Source organism: Hippichthys cyanospilos, chromosome 1, assembly GCF_059441005.1.
Source record: "Hippichthys cyanospilos isolate Australia breed blue-spotted pipefish chromosome 1, RoL_Hcya_1.0, whole genome shotgun sequence".
In the NCBI taxonomy this organism is placed as follows: Eukaryota; Metazoa; Chordata; class Actinopteri; order Syngnathiformes; family Syngnathidae; genus Hippichthys; species Hippichthys cyanospilos.
The window spans coordinates 36412485-36430102 of record NC_142369.1 but is presented as its reverse complement, the minus strand read 5'-3'; the positions used below and the strand labels follow the sequence as shown (position 1 = coordinate 36430102).

The 17618-nt window shown below is 41.4% G+C and overlaps 1 protein-coding gene across 9 annotated transcripts in view; it reads left to right on the top strand.

Annotated features, from left to right (window-relative positions):
- Window positions 1–17618, top strand: part of rad17 (RAD17 checkpoint clamp loader component) — a 166528-nt gene that overhangs the window by 77196 nt on the left and 71714 nt on the right. For 4 of the 9 annotated variants that reach the window (XM_088409521.1, XM_088409563.1, XM_088409555.1 and 1 more), the window contains exons 1-4: window positions 2858–2937; window positions 6265–6447; window positions 8714–8938; window positions 10129–10203. In XM_088409521.1, coding sequence (XP_088265647.1) covers window positions 8816–8938; window positions 10129–10203 — 198 coding nt within the window. In that variant the 5' untranslated portion in view covers window positions 2858–2937; window positions 6265–6447; window positions 8714–8815. Of the gene's footprint in view, window positions 1–2857; window positions 2938–5260; window positions 5824–6264; window positions 6448–7934; window positions 8292–8713; window positions 8939–10128; window positions 10204–17618 lie in introns of those variants that run through there. The other 5 variants (XM_088409576.1, XM_088409568.1, XM_088409534.1 and 2 more) reach the window with 3 other exon arrangements.

Genomic DNA, 17618 nt, shown 5'->3' with positions numbered 1-17618 from the left:
ATATCTTTGCCATTCTTCATCCAATTCCGACCGTTCCAACTTTAATCAATTCCCCCAATGCCCGCCAAAGCATTTTTACCCACAATTCAAAAATTACCCACAATTCCACTTCTTTCAGTTTTTCCCCTATATCTTTGCCATTCTTCATCCGATTCCTACCGTTCCAACTTTAATCGATTCCCCATATTCCCGCTATTCCATTCGTGTATCCATTTTTCTCTTCCTACAATTCAAGATTTTCCCACAATTCCTCATTTTTCAGTGTTTTCTTGTATCTTCTACATTGTTTGACCTTTTCAAACAATTCCAAATCTGTATCATTCACATGATGTCACAGATTCAAGCACTCAAACTTTCAACATCACTCTAGCGTTCAGCACCGCTACCTTCAAAGGTTACACCTTCACACGCAATTTCTTCAGGAATTGCATATTTTCTAGTTATTATTCTTATTCTGCCTGTTTTTCGACGAGTTTCAGCTCATTCCCAGTTTATCCGATTCACACCGTTCCAATTTCACATTATTCCAGTTAAGCGCCCGAAGGGCGTCTCCATTTTTGGAATTCCAAGTATTCACAGTTTTCCCAGAATTCCCGGTTTTCCACGCCAAAAAGGCCCATTGACTTACATTGGGTCATTTTTTGTTTCATTATTACAGCTTTCCCTTTTCATATTTTCAATATTTAACTCATTCATCTCGTTTTAGGGATCCTTCCCATCATTCCAGTGATTAATACATTCCAATATTTTCCCATAATTCCATATTTTTCATCCTTCAAATATTCATAATTCATTTCCAATGGGAGGGCTTCCCATTCATTCCCAATGGGAGATTAAACATTTTACATTTTGAGCTTTCCTATTTCATATTCATAACATTTATCTCATACATTTCGCCTTAATGCTCATTCCCACCATTGTAACAGTTAATAATTATTAATATTTTCCCATAATTCAATATTTTTCATGTATAACAATTCATAATTCATTTCCAGTGGTGGATTTAACATTTTTTAATTGAAGCTTCTCCACTTCACACTCACATTAATCAGTTAATACATTCCTCAATATCAATACTACTCATATTCACACCTTCCAGTAATTCATAACTATTTTCATATTTTTACCCATAATTCCTCATTCCCAATTTCCTCACCAAAACTTTGTAACCTTCTATCTTGGCCATTCCTGCTCCGATTCCCACCGTTCCAACTTTAATGGATTCCCCCAATTCCCACCAATTCATTCGTGTACCCCCTTTCCTTTTCCCATGATTCAAAAATTACCCACAATTCCACTTATTCAGTTTTTTCCTTCTATCTTTGCCATTCTTCATGCGATTCTGACCGTTCAAACTTTAATCAATTTCCCCAATTCCCGCCATTACATGTTGGTATCTATTTTCCTCTTCCCTGAATTCAAAAAATTACCCACAATTCCACATTTTCAGTTTTTCCCTTCTATCTTCACCATTCTTCATCCGATTCTGAGCGTTCCAACTTTAATCAATTCCCCCAATGCCCGCCACTCCATTTTTACCCACAATTCAAAAATTACCCATAATTCCACTTTTACAGTTTTTCCCTTCTATCTTTGCCATTCTTCATCTGATTCTGACCGTTCCAACTTTCATCAATTCCCCCGATGCCCGCCACTCCATTTTTACCCACAATTCAAAAATTACCCATAATTCCACTTTTTCAGTTTTTCCCTTCTATCTTTGCCATTCTTCATCCGATTGCGACCGTTCCAACTTTAATCAATTCCCCCAATTCCCGCCATTACATGGTGGTATCTATTTTCTTCTTACCTGAATTAAAAAATTACCCACAATTCCACTTTTTCAATTTTTCCCTTCTATCTATGCCATTCTTCATCCGATTCTGACCGTTCCAACTATCATCAGTTCCCCCGATGCCCGCCACTCCATTTTTACCCACAATTCAAAAATTACCCACAATTCCACTTTTTTAGTTTTTCCCTTCTATCTTTGCCATTCTTCATCCGATTGCGACCGTTCCAACTTTAATCAGTTCCCCCAATTCCCGCCATTACATGGTGGTATCTATTTTCTTCTTACCTGAATTAAAAAATTACCCACAATTCCACTTTTTCAGTTTTTCTCTTCTATCTTTGCCATTCTTCATCCAATTCTGACCGTTCCAATTTTAATCAATTCCCCTGATGCCCGCCACTCCATTTTTTCCTAAAATTAAAAAATTACCCATAATTCCACTTTTTCAGTTTTTCCCTTCTATCTTTGCCGTTCTTCATCCGATTGCGACCGTTCCAACTTTAATCAATTCCCCCAATTCCCGCGATTCCATGGTGGTATCTATTTTCTTCTTACGTAATTTCAAAAATTACCCACAATTCCACTTTTTCAGTTTTTCCCTTCTATCTTCACCATTCTTCATCCAATTTTTACCGTTCTAACTTAAATCAATTCTCCCAATGCCCGCCACTCCATTTTTACCCATAATTCAAAAATTACCCACAATTCCACTTTTTCAATTTTTCCCTTCTACCTTTGCCATTCTTCATCCGATTCCAACCGATCCAAGTTTAATCGATTCTTCCAATTCCCGCCATTCCATGGTGGTTTACATTCTTCTCTTCCCAGGATTCAAATTTTACCCACAATTCCACTTTTTCAGTTTTTCACTTCAATCTTTGCCATTCTTCATCCAATTCCAGCCGTTACAACTTTAATCGATTTCCCCAATTCCCACCATTCCACATCATTCAACACCTTTGCCTTCAGAGGTTACACCTTCACACGCAATTTCTTCAGAAATTGCAAATATTCTAGTTAGACCAATAATATTGTTTTCTGTACCATTTTGCATCATGACAGAAGACCTCACTTGGCACCCCGTGTCTCGCAAAGATGGCTTTCATGGCTGTTATCACTGCCTCTGCTGCTACTTCAAACAGGTCAGCACCCACTTTCTGGTATGGTCTGTTGGGCACCGTGTGTGGTTTGAGTGGTTCCGCTGGATTGCTTGATTAATATCTCAGGCATGTTGAACAATCAGACACTTCATTTGCAATGTCGTGAAAATCACCTCACGAGCTCTTCGATGACACTTTTCAATTCCAAGATGCCCTGCATGAATCTTTTTGAGCATGTCATGACGTAGACTCTTTGGAATGACGATCTTACTGCCCTTGTAGATTACGTCTCCAACAACAGACAACTCAGCTCTGCAATTCCAGTACTGTTATGTCTGTTATGTCTATGCAACAGTCTTGCTTTGTGTTGGGCCATCCCTCAGTGATGAATTTACATAGTTTTTTCAAAGTTTGATCTTTGTTTGTTTCTGTTTTTATCAATTCCATTTTAGCATCTGAAACAGCATTCACATCATCATTCATGTTGCTGCTCACCAGTTCTTTCGGGTCAGCAATCTCATGTCCTGACACAAATTGGTGAAATCTCTCTCAGGCGTATATTATACTCAACAACTCTTTTTCAATTTGTGCATAACGTGTCTCTGCACTGGTCATGGAGCGTGATGCATATGCAATCGGTTGCCATTCATCAAAAAGCTGCAGAAGAACAGCTCCTAAACCACTTTGTGATGCATCGGATGAGATCTTGATGGGCTTGGCTGGATCATAGAATCTCAGTACCGGTTCAAGTGTTAGGTGTGTCTTCAGGTCGTTCCATGCCTTTTCATGCTCATGACTCCACTCCCATTCTGTTTTCTTTTCGGTAAGTTATCTCAATGGTGCCATGCGTTCAGAGAGATTAGGAATAAATTTTCCCATGTAGTTGACCATTTGTGAAGGAAATCATTTATTCGGTTGTTATCATTATGTGCTTTTATCTTGTCTAGAATAGTGTGCATTGCTATCCATGTGTGCAGTCCGAGTTCATCTCGCCCCAGTCCTAAGATAAAGCTGTTGACGCAGGAAAGTGTGAGCCGGGACCTTGGCCCAGCTGTTGGTGGCGCCCGACTGGCTCTTTTTGTTATGTCTTGTAATGTGCAATGCTTTGCTGGATTAATAAAAATCAGGCAGGGACGCTTGGGCATTGAATTAGTGTTGGAAAACCCACAAGTTCATTTGCCCAAGCTTTTTACCTATGCCTGGCATAGAAAAGTCAATCTTGGCTGGTCTGAGTTACTCTTTTTGCTGCTTAGCAGCTAGGCTTGTCCTAGTCTTCTTTTAGAGATTTCTCGGACACCATTCCATTGAAATGCATGAATGGGGGGATGTGAATGATGCTTGTAGCAATTTTTGGGGTATCTAAGCCAATCAGCAATTAAACTATTGATCAATCTATAGGTAAATATTGTTCAATAAGCATTAAATAAATCATTACAATTAGAAAAACTATTTATTAGAAAAACAGAGGTTGTAACATGATATTGAGCTTGGGATTTATGTGTATTGTCCTTTTGGAGTCTCTTACCCAACCAGCAGCTGAGCTATTGATTAATTATTGATAAATATTCATTACAAATATATCAAAAATATGCAATGTGAATCATTATTAAACCAGCATATTTTGCATGATTGGGCTGTGATGTTGGTAGTTATTTTGGAGTTTCTATACTTAACAACAGTCGAGTTAATACATTCTTTACTTTTCGGCGCTTTGCACTTTGTTGACGGTCATGCGCGTTCGCTCCGTTGTCGCCTGGTGAGACGATCAGCACTAGCCTTCTCGCTCGAAGGGCGGCTTGTTTTTAATATTTATCCATATTTTGCCATTGTAGCTAGTAGTCCGTGTTATGATGGAGGCACAAATGTCTGAGGTATTGATCGCGAAAGTCCGAATCTGCCAATGTCTTGCCAACTTTACTTAAGTTGCTTTAAGACAGTCACGTGACCGTGTTATGAACTGTGTCGACACAGCAACTGTGTTTATAAGTGCGTCTGTCTTTACGACGCAGCCGCTAAAACGAGCGAAATTACACGGTTGCTTCAATGCCTTGTGAGCCTGTTATCACACCCAACATTCCTATAATTCACACATTGCAGATATTTTTTTTTCCAAAAGTTCATATTTTTCGAACCAATTCGACATTCATTCCCAATGGGAAACAGTCCAAATCATTGTCAGTTATAATTTTGTCTTTCATTCATAATGGGAGACAGTCCCATACGTTCTCAATTTGAATTTTATCTGTGAGACAACAATTGGCTGCTTGGTAGGGTGGTTAAAGTACTTGACCAATGCGGGAGGTGTCCGTCGTTCGACCCCTGACTGTGTTTGCATTTGCTTCACTTCTCAATTAAATAATTGTTTTTCTATTTTGATATTTCCAATTTCATATTATTCTACATATTTACGAGAGGACTGCATGTGTTTTTCACATTCCAAATGTTTATCAATTCCCCACAAATCCCCATTTTCTATTCCAAAAAGTTCCATTGACTTACATTGGGTGAGTTGATATTTAACTATAAACATTTACCTAAAAACAGTTGATTCAATTTGACATAAGATCAATCATTATGTTTAATACTTGATAATAATTTGTCATAATTCCTAATATATTAGGCCTAGTGACTCCCCTGGTATACACTAGATCAGTTCAGTTTGTCAAGTGGGTTGCCTGCAGGGATTTTTCACGTCCAGCAGGCTTCAGTGTTTGATGACAGAATCAACACAGTATCATCCCAATGTGTCAGTGTGCCGCCACGCTCCGTAACGCCGCAGTGGTTTCAGTGTGCGTAACAAGTTGAGAGAAAAGCAAGCTAAACAAAAAAGCTACTATGATCGTCATGCTAAACACCTAAAGGAGCTGCCTGCAGGAGAGACTGTGAGGATTCAGACTGGTGGCAGTTAGAAGCCAGCTGTAGTAATGAGTAAGCATGACTGTGTTATACTTTGGCCCAAAGTATAAAACATTTGCAGGTCAAATGACAAACTACAGGTGTGTCAGGAAAAGAAACCTGGAAAACATGTAGGACAGCGGCCCTTGAGGACCGACTTTGGACACCCCTGATCTAACCAAACTCGAAATACGACAAATTTGCTTCTCTTCAATTCGCAACAGTAATCGTACTATACGCTCATTATTTAAAAAAAAAAAAATGTAGTATCAGTTCCATAAGTGGTAGCTTATTGGAACTCCTTTGTTATTAACCTTGACTGGAAAAAGATTTGGAATCTACCTGTTAACTATATGCTGACTAATAAAATAAAGGAAGTATCTTTCAAGTGATTCATAGAGTTTACACCACTAAAGTTTTTTATACAAAGCTTTAAAATGTCATGTTCCAGCTCACGTGTCTGTTTGATTTTAGGCAGAGCTCTCCTGCTGCAACGAGGGGGCAGGGCTGACGCCCGGGCACCTGTGGCTGATTCCCCCATCAAGGGCTTTTAAGGAGCAACCACAGGAGAGCACTGCTGGGTTATACCTTCGCCAAGCTCATCAGCAGCCCTGTGAAGTCCCAGCGTTCCCGTTCTCCAGCCTCTTGCATATTTTGGTTTGTACTTTCTTTGTTTCCCTAGATGTTTCGCTCACATGTTTTTTGGTTGTACTTTGTTGCAGTTGCTCTCCTGTGGTCCTGCTCCCTCGATTGCCTCACGCTCCCATTTTTGGACTTGGTTCAGACCCGTTTGGTCTCGCTTTGTTTGGTACTTTGTAATTTAGGTTGTACTTTGTCGTTTGGCTTTTACCCTTTTTGTTCCACGCTCGACGTGCGCTTTGTGTTAAATGAACTGACTTAAAGCCCAAACACCTGTGTGTCTCGTTTGGGTCCTCGCCTGCACGCGGTTATTTGTGACATAAAAAAGACAGATGTAAACTACTCTTTCTGAGAAGAATGTCCTGAAAATATATTCCACTTGTTTTGGTCTTGTCCCTTCTCCACCAGATTGTGGAAGGATGTCTGAGTTTTTATTTCTACATTTCTACAGTATGTTAACCCAAACTTTTCCCTCTGTTTTGCACATGTATTGTTTGGCTTCATCAACTACCCAACCAAAAACAATGAACAATTTTACATCATAAATCTTATTATACTCTTAACAAAATGGCATATCCATAAATACAAAAATACCACTCGAAATTGAAAGTCTCTGTCATAGTCAATGGTCAAACAATACATTAAAACTTTAAAATTCTCATAATTTAAAAGCTATTACAACCTGCAATGTGTGTACTCTGTTTAATATATTTGTTTAGTATTATGTTGCACTGTTTTTGAGTTTTTGGTTGTATCTCTTGGTGGTTTGTTTTTATTTTGCATTGTATTATATTCTGTTATATTGTCGTGGGTCATACATAATTCACCCAAGGAACTGTGGTTGGGAACGGGTACAGGGGGGAACAATAACATGGAGGGAATATGTAAGTTAGAGCAGGGGTGGGCAATTCCAGGCCTCGGGGGCCGGTGTCCTGCATGTTTTCCTGTTTTCTCTATCAAACACACCTGATTCAAATGATTGGGATTATTCTCAAGCTCCAGCAGAGCTTGTTGATGAGCTAATGGTTTAAATCAGGTGTGTTAGGGAGAGAAAACTGGAAAACATGCAGGACACTGGCCCTCTAGGGCTGGAGTTGCCCACCCCTGAGTTAGAGGCACATGTTGAGTAATTGAATGACACGTTTGTGTACTGATGTTGGTGAATGTCATTAAAAACACTACTGTTGGAATTCACGTTGACTCCGCGTCCAAACCGCTACAATACTAATACAATTTAAAAAAAAAAAAGACCTTGGGCAGCATGGCCAGATGCCATATATCTTCGTCAGCGGTAGGACAAAACACGCAGCCGATGTCTACACTGCTATCTCCGGTACGATTTCGTAAAAACACACAATTTTTTTAATAATATAAGCGACTTCACGTAAGATATTGCTGCTGAGTTTTCACGCCACTGACGCAGCACGTAGGTTTCGGAGCTTGCCGTAAATTGACGTGGAATCTCGTTTAAGATGACTGATGCATTTACGGCATCAGGCGTAAAACTAGACCGACAGGAATGCCAACGTCTTTTTCATTTAAGTTTGTATTTGCGCAAAATTTGGAGTGGTGTGTCGGTGTAACAAGGGATATTTGAAGTTGGCCGGTTCACTTTTCAAGGGATAATTTTAAGGGATAAGGTTTTTGTAACACTCGTATTGTTTGTCTGAGTTTATGTTGCTTGGGGGACCGAGTAGAGTGATGGAACAGGGTAGAGAACGCGTCAATTGACTGAAATGAATATTATCAGTAGGTAATGAAAACGAATGCTGAAACACCTTTAGTCAATGCACTGCTTTCTGTCATAGAGAAATTGTAACCTATGGTGCAGCACCACAGCGAAGAAAGTTGCTTCAAGCAGAGTGAGTTTTCAAAATCCTCTCTGACAATGTGTCTAGTACATTTGAAAGCAACCGGTATGCGTCAATGGCTATTCCGATAATTCTGAAATTAGAAAACTCAAATATTCCTTGCGCTGACCTTTCTTGAAACCAAGCTCAAACGAATTAAGTTGGTTTTACCACCAGTTATCGTGCCTTTTTGTTAAATGGCAATGTTGTTTGTGTAAAAGATGAATACACGTCATGTAGGCTCAATAATAGTTGCCTTTCAAAATAAAATAAAAAAAAAAAACTATAAAAAAACATTTAAACATACCGTCCTAAAAGTGTCACAAAATCTGTGTTTTGTTGTTCTTGGTGTCATCACTAATATGTAATATGTGTGTAAAGTTGTCATTACTGCTGAAAATGAAAAGTAAATTGAAATGTGATCTTTCCTTTAGACAATCCGTGTGCTGGATCCAACTTTCATTGATTCAACAAGGCAGAACTTACTTGCTTCAAAAAAGAAAAGGGGTCAGGTTTTGGGTTTGTTTCAACTAAAGATGCCTCAGAAGAGGAAAGGAGAGGCTGACTGCACAGATCCTCTTACAAGGTACCCACAGAAAAACTGCAGCCATAAAAGACAGGATGAACCCTGGGTTGACAGATACATGCCATGTTCAAAGGTAATCCATCCATCCATCCATCCATCCATCCACCCACCCACCCACCCATCCATCCATCCATCCATCCATCTTCTACCGCTGTCTTCTGGAGTCGGGTCGCAGGGGCAGCAGCTTGAGCAAGGAAGCCCAGACTTCCCTCTCCCCGGCCACTTCATCCAGCTCTTCCCAGGCACTCCCAGGCCAGACGAGAGACATAGTCCCTCCAGCGTGTCCTGGGTCGTCCCCGGGGCCTCCCTCTGGTGGGACATGCCCAAAACACCTCACTGGGGAGGCATCCGGGGGGGCATCCTAACCAAATGTCCAAACCAGCTCAGCTGGCTCCTCTCAACGCGGAGGAGCAGCGGCTCGACGCTGAGCCCCTCCCGGATGACCGAGCTTCTCACCCTATCTCTAAGGGAGAGCCCGGACACCCTGCAGAGGAAACTAATTTTGGCCTCTTGTATCCGGGATCTTGTTCTTTCGGTCACGAACCACCCTTTCGGTCAGCTCTTTGTTCACCACGACAGACCAGTACAGAGTCTGCATGACAGCAGACGCCGCACAGATCCGTCTGTCAATCTCATGTTCCATCCTTCCCTCACTCGTGAACAAGACCCCGAGATTCTTGAACTCCTCCACTTGGGGCAGGACCACATCCCCGAATCGGAGAGGGCATTTCACCCTTTTCCGGCTAAAGATCATGGTCTCAGATTTGGAGGTGCTGATCTTCATCCCAGCTGCTTCACACTCAGCTGCGAACCGCTCCAGTGAGAGTTGGAAGAACCCCGTTCTGACTCAAATAAATGTCCGTGTTGGCCCATTTCTTCTTGACTTCCATCAGGATTTTGCATGTTAGCTATTGACAAAACCAACAATCTGGCATTTCACACTGTGGTCCGAGGAATGATTAATGACGTCACATCTGTTCCCAAAATGGCCCCGGCCTTTAAAACTAACTAGGGTTATTTTGGGCGAACCGATTTGGCAAATACAGGATGAGACAAAAAATTGGTACACCAGATTTTTATTTTTTTATAAATCAAACTTTACAATATTGCTCCTTTTACCCATCAAGACCTCAATTTGGGGTCTCTGGAACACTTTAACACAGCCTCCCATATTAATTGGTATTGGATTTGTATATACAGTTGTAGCTAATGATGAACTATTGCAGCTTTTTGCATGCAATGTTAACTGTCTCATTTGTTTAGGTTGATTTAGCTGTACATAAGAAGAAGATAGAAGAAGTGGAGAACTGGCTGAAAGTCCATACAGACGCATTCCAGGTATGGCTTTTAGTTCTCATTCCCGGGGAGTACTGCTGTGCAAGGCAGGCGCCTTGCTCTCTGTGTAGGACTCTTGCTCTATATGCACTATAAATGACAAGAAATTGATATATATTTTTTTATTAGTTTAACAAAACTTAAAATGACTGTAAAATCAGCGAGATGCACAAAAATCACCAAATGCAGAGATAATCATCTATATTATCAGGTGCAATAGCAATATTTAACATATATTTTACATTTTTGCCCGAAATAGCTACTAAAAATGTTTTTATTTAGTCCAATCTTGACCTAAGTTTTTAACAGCAAATAATTCACTCAATTTTCACACCAGAAACTCTGTCCTATGGGAAAGGGTGCATGCAGAAAAACCTTAATTTTACTCAACAAAAGCAAAATAAGCATTTTTCTAGATATAATCACTAATTATTTAGGTTGAATTCCAATGTCCCTATTGCTGCAGCACGTCTTGCCGGCTATCTGGCCCTTGTCCATCAACAATCACTGGCCTATAACTTGTGGGCCCCGGTCAGCTTCCTGGACTTGTACAAGTTCCCGTCACTTGCCGTCTCCTTGGCCTGGCCCGTCTCCAGCTCTACCCCATCGACCAGCTCGACCAAGGTTTCGAACATCATAGAGGGTGGGTCGCCCCTCTCGAGCTCCACGCCAATCTCTATCTTTTCCTGTGGGATAAGCCCCTGCTTACAGCACTCAGCCACAGAGGAGTTGGCCTGGACTACCCTGGCCGCAGCGAGGAGCAACTCGTCCATTGACGGGTCCAATTGGGCATCGGCCAGCTCCCTGGCAAGCTCGGCCAAGATCACCTTGTCATCCTCCCTTCCAGGTCGGCCTGCACGTCAAAATGACCTGGTCCTCGACACCTTCTTCTTCCCTTGTCCTCCTTCCCTTGTCACCACCTGCTCTTAGCCTCAGCATTCAGCGGTACTTGTCGTTCCAGCGCACGTCCTGCCCGTGCACATTCATCACTGACATCATCCTTTGGAACATCTCCAGAATGTCAGCCGCGTTCCTATGATCCTACTTGCCCGTGGTCTTGGCAAGGAGCCTCAGCCCGGCGATTGTGTTGGGGTGGACAACCGCAAAGATGAAATCGACACGCTGTTTCTCAATGGAGGAGGGTGCCAGCACTTTCTGGGTCAACTTGAAGCCAGCCTTGACTGACTTGTAGGTCTCCCATCTGGCCAGTGCGTTCTGGCTCGAGAATCGGGCTGTCCTCGTCTTCTCCAGCTCCTATAGAGTTTTTTGTGAAGTACGAAGCATGCAAAGTCAAATCAATTTGACAGGAGAGCAACCAAGCATCTAAAAGCTATTATGCAAGAAGCCCCTCTCAGCAAGCTAAAGGTACACCATAAAATGATTTCTACAATACAGTTTAAATACAGTATGGAGGAAGAAAGTTGTTACCAATTACGGTATTTAGCTTTATAAACACCTGCCTGCTTGTATGCACTAAAATTTGACGATTTAATCCTGTTTCACTTAAATTCGCTGTTAAAATGTATGCTGTCGTTTACACATTGGCCAGTTTAATATTTTGAAATTGTGGAACTAGAGGAAATTGATAGGTGGGTGGGTGGACAGGTGGACTCTAACTGCGTATTGACGGAGAAGAGGACGTCCAACTCCAATTTGCTTGAACTCATAGCTAACACATTTATGATGTGGTGCTATAAAAACAAAAAAAAAAACACGGACAAAACACTGACTGAAGGCGATTTACTTCCTGGCGACCTATCAAAAAATCTGCCACATTTAGTACTCAGTCCCCATGTATTCTGTTTTATAGTTTTTTGTCATAAACAACGTGCCGAGAGATGCTGAAACACCAGCCCGCCAGCCGAAAGCAGGCGTCGGAACAACGCGACTTCGCCCTCCTTCTACTTCTCATTGTTGAAGCAAACTGGCGATCCGAATCGCGCATCAAGAATACACTGAAGCAGATTTATGACAGCAGACAGCCGTAGCCAAGTCCGCAGCATGCACTGCCCTGAAAGCTCTGCATCTCAAAGGGGTATACACGGAAATCGCTCCGAAAAGAACACACAGCCACCACCGCCGATTTCTTTAGTGAGATGGTCCTTTTCATCGTGTACTTTTAGCTGGCTTCCCATCACAAAGCTGGAATTGGGAAAGTGCTCTCTCGGACAGCGACTTGTAGTTTTGATAGATTGTGTAACACGTTATTTAGTATGTATGGTATTTTCATTATTTACATATACAGTTTTCTATTTGAATGTATGTGTTCTTGGTTTACGCATTTGAGTGGCGTGCGAGAAAGAAAGTGGCGTGGCTGAGCGAGACTGACATGAACGGGGAAAAAGATAAAAGAGCAGACTTGGCTACGCGTTGGTCCTGTCGTGTTGTGCTATTAAGCAGGAAGACAGCAGAATTAGGAAACAGTTTTACCCTTAGGGAATCCGAGAAGCTTCTTCCTTCCCCTTCTCAAGTTTACATATTGCACTGCTCGAATAATTATGAATTTATTAGTTTCAAGTAAACAGCTGCAAATAAAGAAAAGCTCACTGGGCGCCATTCTCATGTAGTGTGTGGCAGCTTCTTTAGTTCATCATCCTGCTTTTCATTCACCTTTTTAGTGATAGGAGGGAGAGTGTAAATCCCCCCTGCCTCACGTCATCAGTCCAATTTCAATTAGCTACCCCATCCTCTGGCCCTCAGTCTGAACGCAATCGAATGGGCCGAAGACCAGGAACTTCCGACCAGGAACCCATAGATCCTGAACTTTTTTGGTGTGAAAGCGGCTAATGACACAACTATTAATTTTCACAAAGTCTGCTGCTTCAGGATTTTTCTGTGATTTTGTCCAATGTTTCTATGGCATCATCAGTGCTCATTTTACCTCAAAGTGCTGGGTCCCCAGGACTCGCATTTCTAAAAAAACTATTGAGTCCCAAAAAATGTGCAATAGAAAGGACAAAATTAGGAGCGTGAATCTTCGTCTCATGATTAGATTTCAATTTTGGGTTCTTCGATTTTAATCAGAATCAATTTTCAATTCACACTTATTCAATTCAAGCAAAAATGATTTTTGCTTCAATCAATTAATGTGAAAAAGATCATCACACAACTTCAGTCTGCTTTGCAAGACAGGATAAAAAAGGGAAACTTTTTGTTACTACGTTTTGATTTGTAGGAAACAAGTCTTTTTCCCACAAAATAACATGTGGACAATTGCCACTCTTTGAAGTTAGCTATACATTTTGACATTATAAAATAAGATAAAAAAAAAAGTTGCCCAAATGAAAATTATCAATATTTGTTAGTGCATTTATGACAAACAAGAGATGAAAATAAACTTTTTCAAGTGAGCGTCTAAATCTTATGTGCAAAGCATTCAACATGTGCTAGTTTGTACATCTCTGAGCATATAGGGAGAATTATCATTCACAATTGTAACATTATTTTGAATGTTGGCGAGTAGGCATGGGACAATATCAGAGTCTGACGTTATAAGATATCCTTGAGCAAAAATGTCACTGTATTGAAATTACAGCTCTAAAATATAATCATTTTAAAATGTTTTGGGGTAAATAGACATTTTTCTAGATGATATAAACCATTTTGTTCATAGTATAGATGCACAAAAATACTTTGATTGGAATTACCTGCCATTGAGTGATAGTATAGAAGTAATTTCAAATAAATCTTTCAACTATTATCTATATGAAGAAATAGCACAATGTAGATTCGGTCATTTCATGTCAATAAGAGTCTCGTTTTCGAAAGCCGAAAAACCCTAACCCTACCCAAAAAAACAGACAGCCGACTTTGTATGACCTAAACTAACCTTAACCCTTGGACTGGGGGGAAAGTTCAATTGGTCGGCCCTCTTGACCCACACTTTAGCTCGATATACTGCTAGCGTCCTACCTCGAACAATAGCAAAAGGACTACATGAAAGTAGCATTCCCATAGCTGTGGTAATTTACAGTGGTAAAACCCCAGGTAAAAAGATAAAAACTGTACATACATATAAAACATTGGTATCAAAATACTACACTGTGCTACATATATATATATATATATATATATATATATATATATATATATATATATATATATATATATATATACATTTATACAATTAAATAACAACATAAATGAAAAAAAATACAAAGGATTTATTTACCTTTGAGCGACGTGACAAGCTTGTTATGGCCATATTATATATGGCTTAGTTTGGCCTTCTTCATATTTCTTGATGATCTCCAGCTTCATTTTCATATAAATCATCTTCTTACATCTCTATTTAACATCACTAGCAATCTTGGGACCCATGGCTAACCAATGAAATTTTGAATTAAACACTGCAATGCACAATAAATACCATATTGAAAGCACTCTCAAACAAGATCACGTCTTTAGGCAGCCAGTCTTTTGACCACTCCTTCCCAGGTTGTCCATCATCTTTGCTGCGCCTGACTGAGTGCCTTGTTCTGATACTGATCTTCCTCATGCCTGACTACCTCCTCAATCACCAGATCTTTCTTCTTATTTTGCCCTCGCTGACGTTTCAGCTAGCTAGGCAGATAGGCAACTCCTCCATAAAAGACACCTGTTGGTGATTCTTCCCCTTTTTAATCACTTTAGATGCTTTAAAGTAGGTGTAAAACTGAAACAAGAAAAACATAGACTATTTACATGCTGCGGCAAATAAAGTACAACAAAGTAACTAGCCCACTTGAATGCTGCATGACATAGCACAGTTAGACAAGCATGCTAACGATCACGAGCTAATGTGCTATCCGCTAGCTCGATGCTAATCGCTAACTCGATGCTAATCCCCATAAGCGAACTGTTTTCCCCCGTCTTTATGATACAAACATTCAAACAATAACCCCAACAAACATGTAAAACTCTAAACATAACGAACATATATACATACAGGCTGTGCTTGGCTCAAGACTTGAGGACTTGGGAGTTGTCGCCTTTCAAGCATTCCTTTCTTGATCGATGGGAAAACAGGAAGTGCACAACGCAACAGGATCCAGTTGTCCTTTTACATTTACGCAAACTTTTAAATGAACGAAATGAACAGTTTTGTAACCACGGAAACGGTACAATGGCTCATAAGGAGCCAGAACACTTCTTTTTTCTTGATGCCTTCAACCAAAACTTAGTGGCTGTCCACCTGACTGTGTCCTGCCAACCACTTCTTTTTGCATGAGCCTGCTGATGGCCTGGTTGACAGCCTCTTCTGCCTTCCATTTACACCCTGTTCGCACTGGTGCCTTGGTGTTTCATAAAAACGGGTCAGTTGAGTCTCTTAGCTCTAGCACGAGCCTCACCTTCTCCTGTCTGTAGCCCAGGTTGATGGATTTCAGTGGTAACTGCAGTGTGGTCTTCCCAAACAGGCCTATGTTGGAAAGGCTTCGAGATAGACCAAGCCACTTGCACATGAAGCTGTTGGCTTTGGCATTCATTTTCATTACTGTGGATGACGTGTTCTCACACAGCTTCAGGGGCCACATAAGGTGCTGGTAGAGGGTGAATTGATAACACCAGACTTGAAGCTTCCCTGGTAGTTGGCACTTATCAATCCTCCCCAGCCCATCTGCAAGCTGCCGCATTATGGCGGCAGGCGTCTGTGTGTCAGCTGTATACAGCCTTCCCAAGCTATGGACTGGTTGTTCAGCCAACAAGGCAATCCTCTTTCCATCTACAGTGAAAGAAATTGTGAAGGTGAAGGTCAGTCCTGGGTCCGTTCTAAATTGAAAGGGTGCGGGACTTTGATGGTTTGATCCTCAATTGGGCCTTTTTGAGGAGTTCTTCAAACCTCTTCAAGGAAGTACATGGTGCTGTTTACAGCAAGCTTGTTTCATTATCCATGTAGCTCCGCAGGGCTGGTAGTCGTTGACCTGACTGTGTTCTGATTCCTCGCCCCATCTACCTACTGCCAATCAGAATCACCTTAAAGGCTTTTGTGAAGATGATGGGAGAGATTGAGCAGCCCATTGCGATGTCTTTTTCGAGTCTATGCCAGTTGGTGATATAGCACATAGCAAACTCGGAGACTATTGAAGTAGGTGGATACCAGCTCCTGCAGGATGCAGGTTGTGATGTGGAAGAATTCCAAGGCAAATGTTATCAACTGATGAGGGAATGAACAATAGGCATTTTTCAAATTCAGCCAGACAAGGAGCAGATTAGATTTCTCATGCTTGGTTGTCTGAATTTGGTTCCAGATTATGGTGGAGTGCTCCACACAGCCTGGGAATCCTGGGATTCAAAACTTAAGAGATTTATTGTCGTATGTACGGTTTCACTACACACTGAAATTCTTATTCTTTTCACTTCCCCTAGCAGCAGACCACATAATCGAGAAATAAATAACAATAAATACCAATAAATAAATAATAATAAACAACAGAGACAATGGTGCTAATAATGTTGTGCAGGTGAGATCCTTGCTGATGTAGAAATTTTAGAAGTTTGAAGGCTTCCCCCTCTCCACCTCAGTCCCACCCGTCAATAGTAGTTTGTGCGGCTCCACCTGCCGCCTTGGGTCTATGATCAGTTCTTTGGTTTTGTCCATGTTGAGGTTGAGATTGTTGCTGCACCAGGCCACAAGGTCTCCCACCTCTTTTCTGTGTTTTGTCTCATCCCCACCAGTGATCAAACCGATGACTGAAGTGCTTTCTGCATACTTAATTATGCTGGTGTTATTTTGGAAAACAACCAAGAGGAATGTTGTTCTCAAGATCACTTAGCTGGCTTTTCATGTGCTCTTCAGGCTCCTGTGGTCTGACCTCCAGCCTCCTTTTTCTCCTCAAGGAGACTCCTGGCAAACCTCAAGGGGTTCTGTTAGAATTTTGCGATCTCTTTCTCTGTCCTGCTTCCCCATCTTTGAATTCGCTCTGCCCTCCGCAAGATCGCAAGCCTCCCTCTGATTTGGACCCAGAATGTAGTGAGTCCTTCCTTCCATTTGTCTTCAGCCTTCCTCCAAGCCTTCCTGAGGTACCTTCTCACTTTCACAAGATTGCGTATCCCCTTCTCTCATCTCCCTGGCTGTGATCTTCCTCTGCACCTTTTCCCCAAACCTCTCCTTCCTTTCCGTGTATATGATTTTGCCAAAGAGATTCAGCATGGTTGTTACGTTGCCTTGTGACTCGGCGCACATTGACACGGCCTCTTTACTGCTGGTAAGTGTGATCGTGAAAAATGTGACCGGTTCTTTGGAGTCCAACAAGGCTACGTCCGATGCCCCTCCTGTTGAGTTGGCAATCTCCTTGCCGAGCATTTGTAGAGGAGGTGTGAAACGCCACTCCGCCTTCCTCCTCCTCCAAGCGAGGTTACACTGTCAGCCAGCACTGGGGCTCTGGGTTAGACGCTGAGGTTCCTGTTTGCGTTCCCAATTGGAAGGGACGTCTGCACTG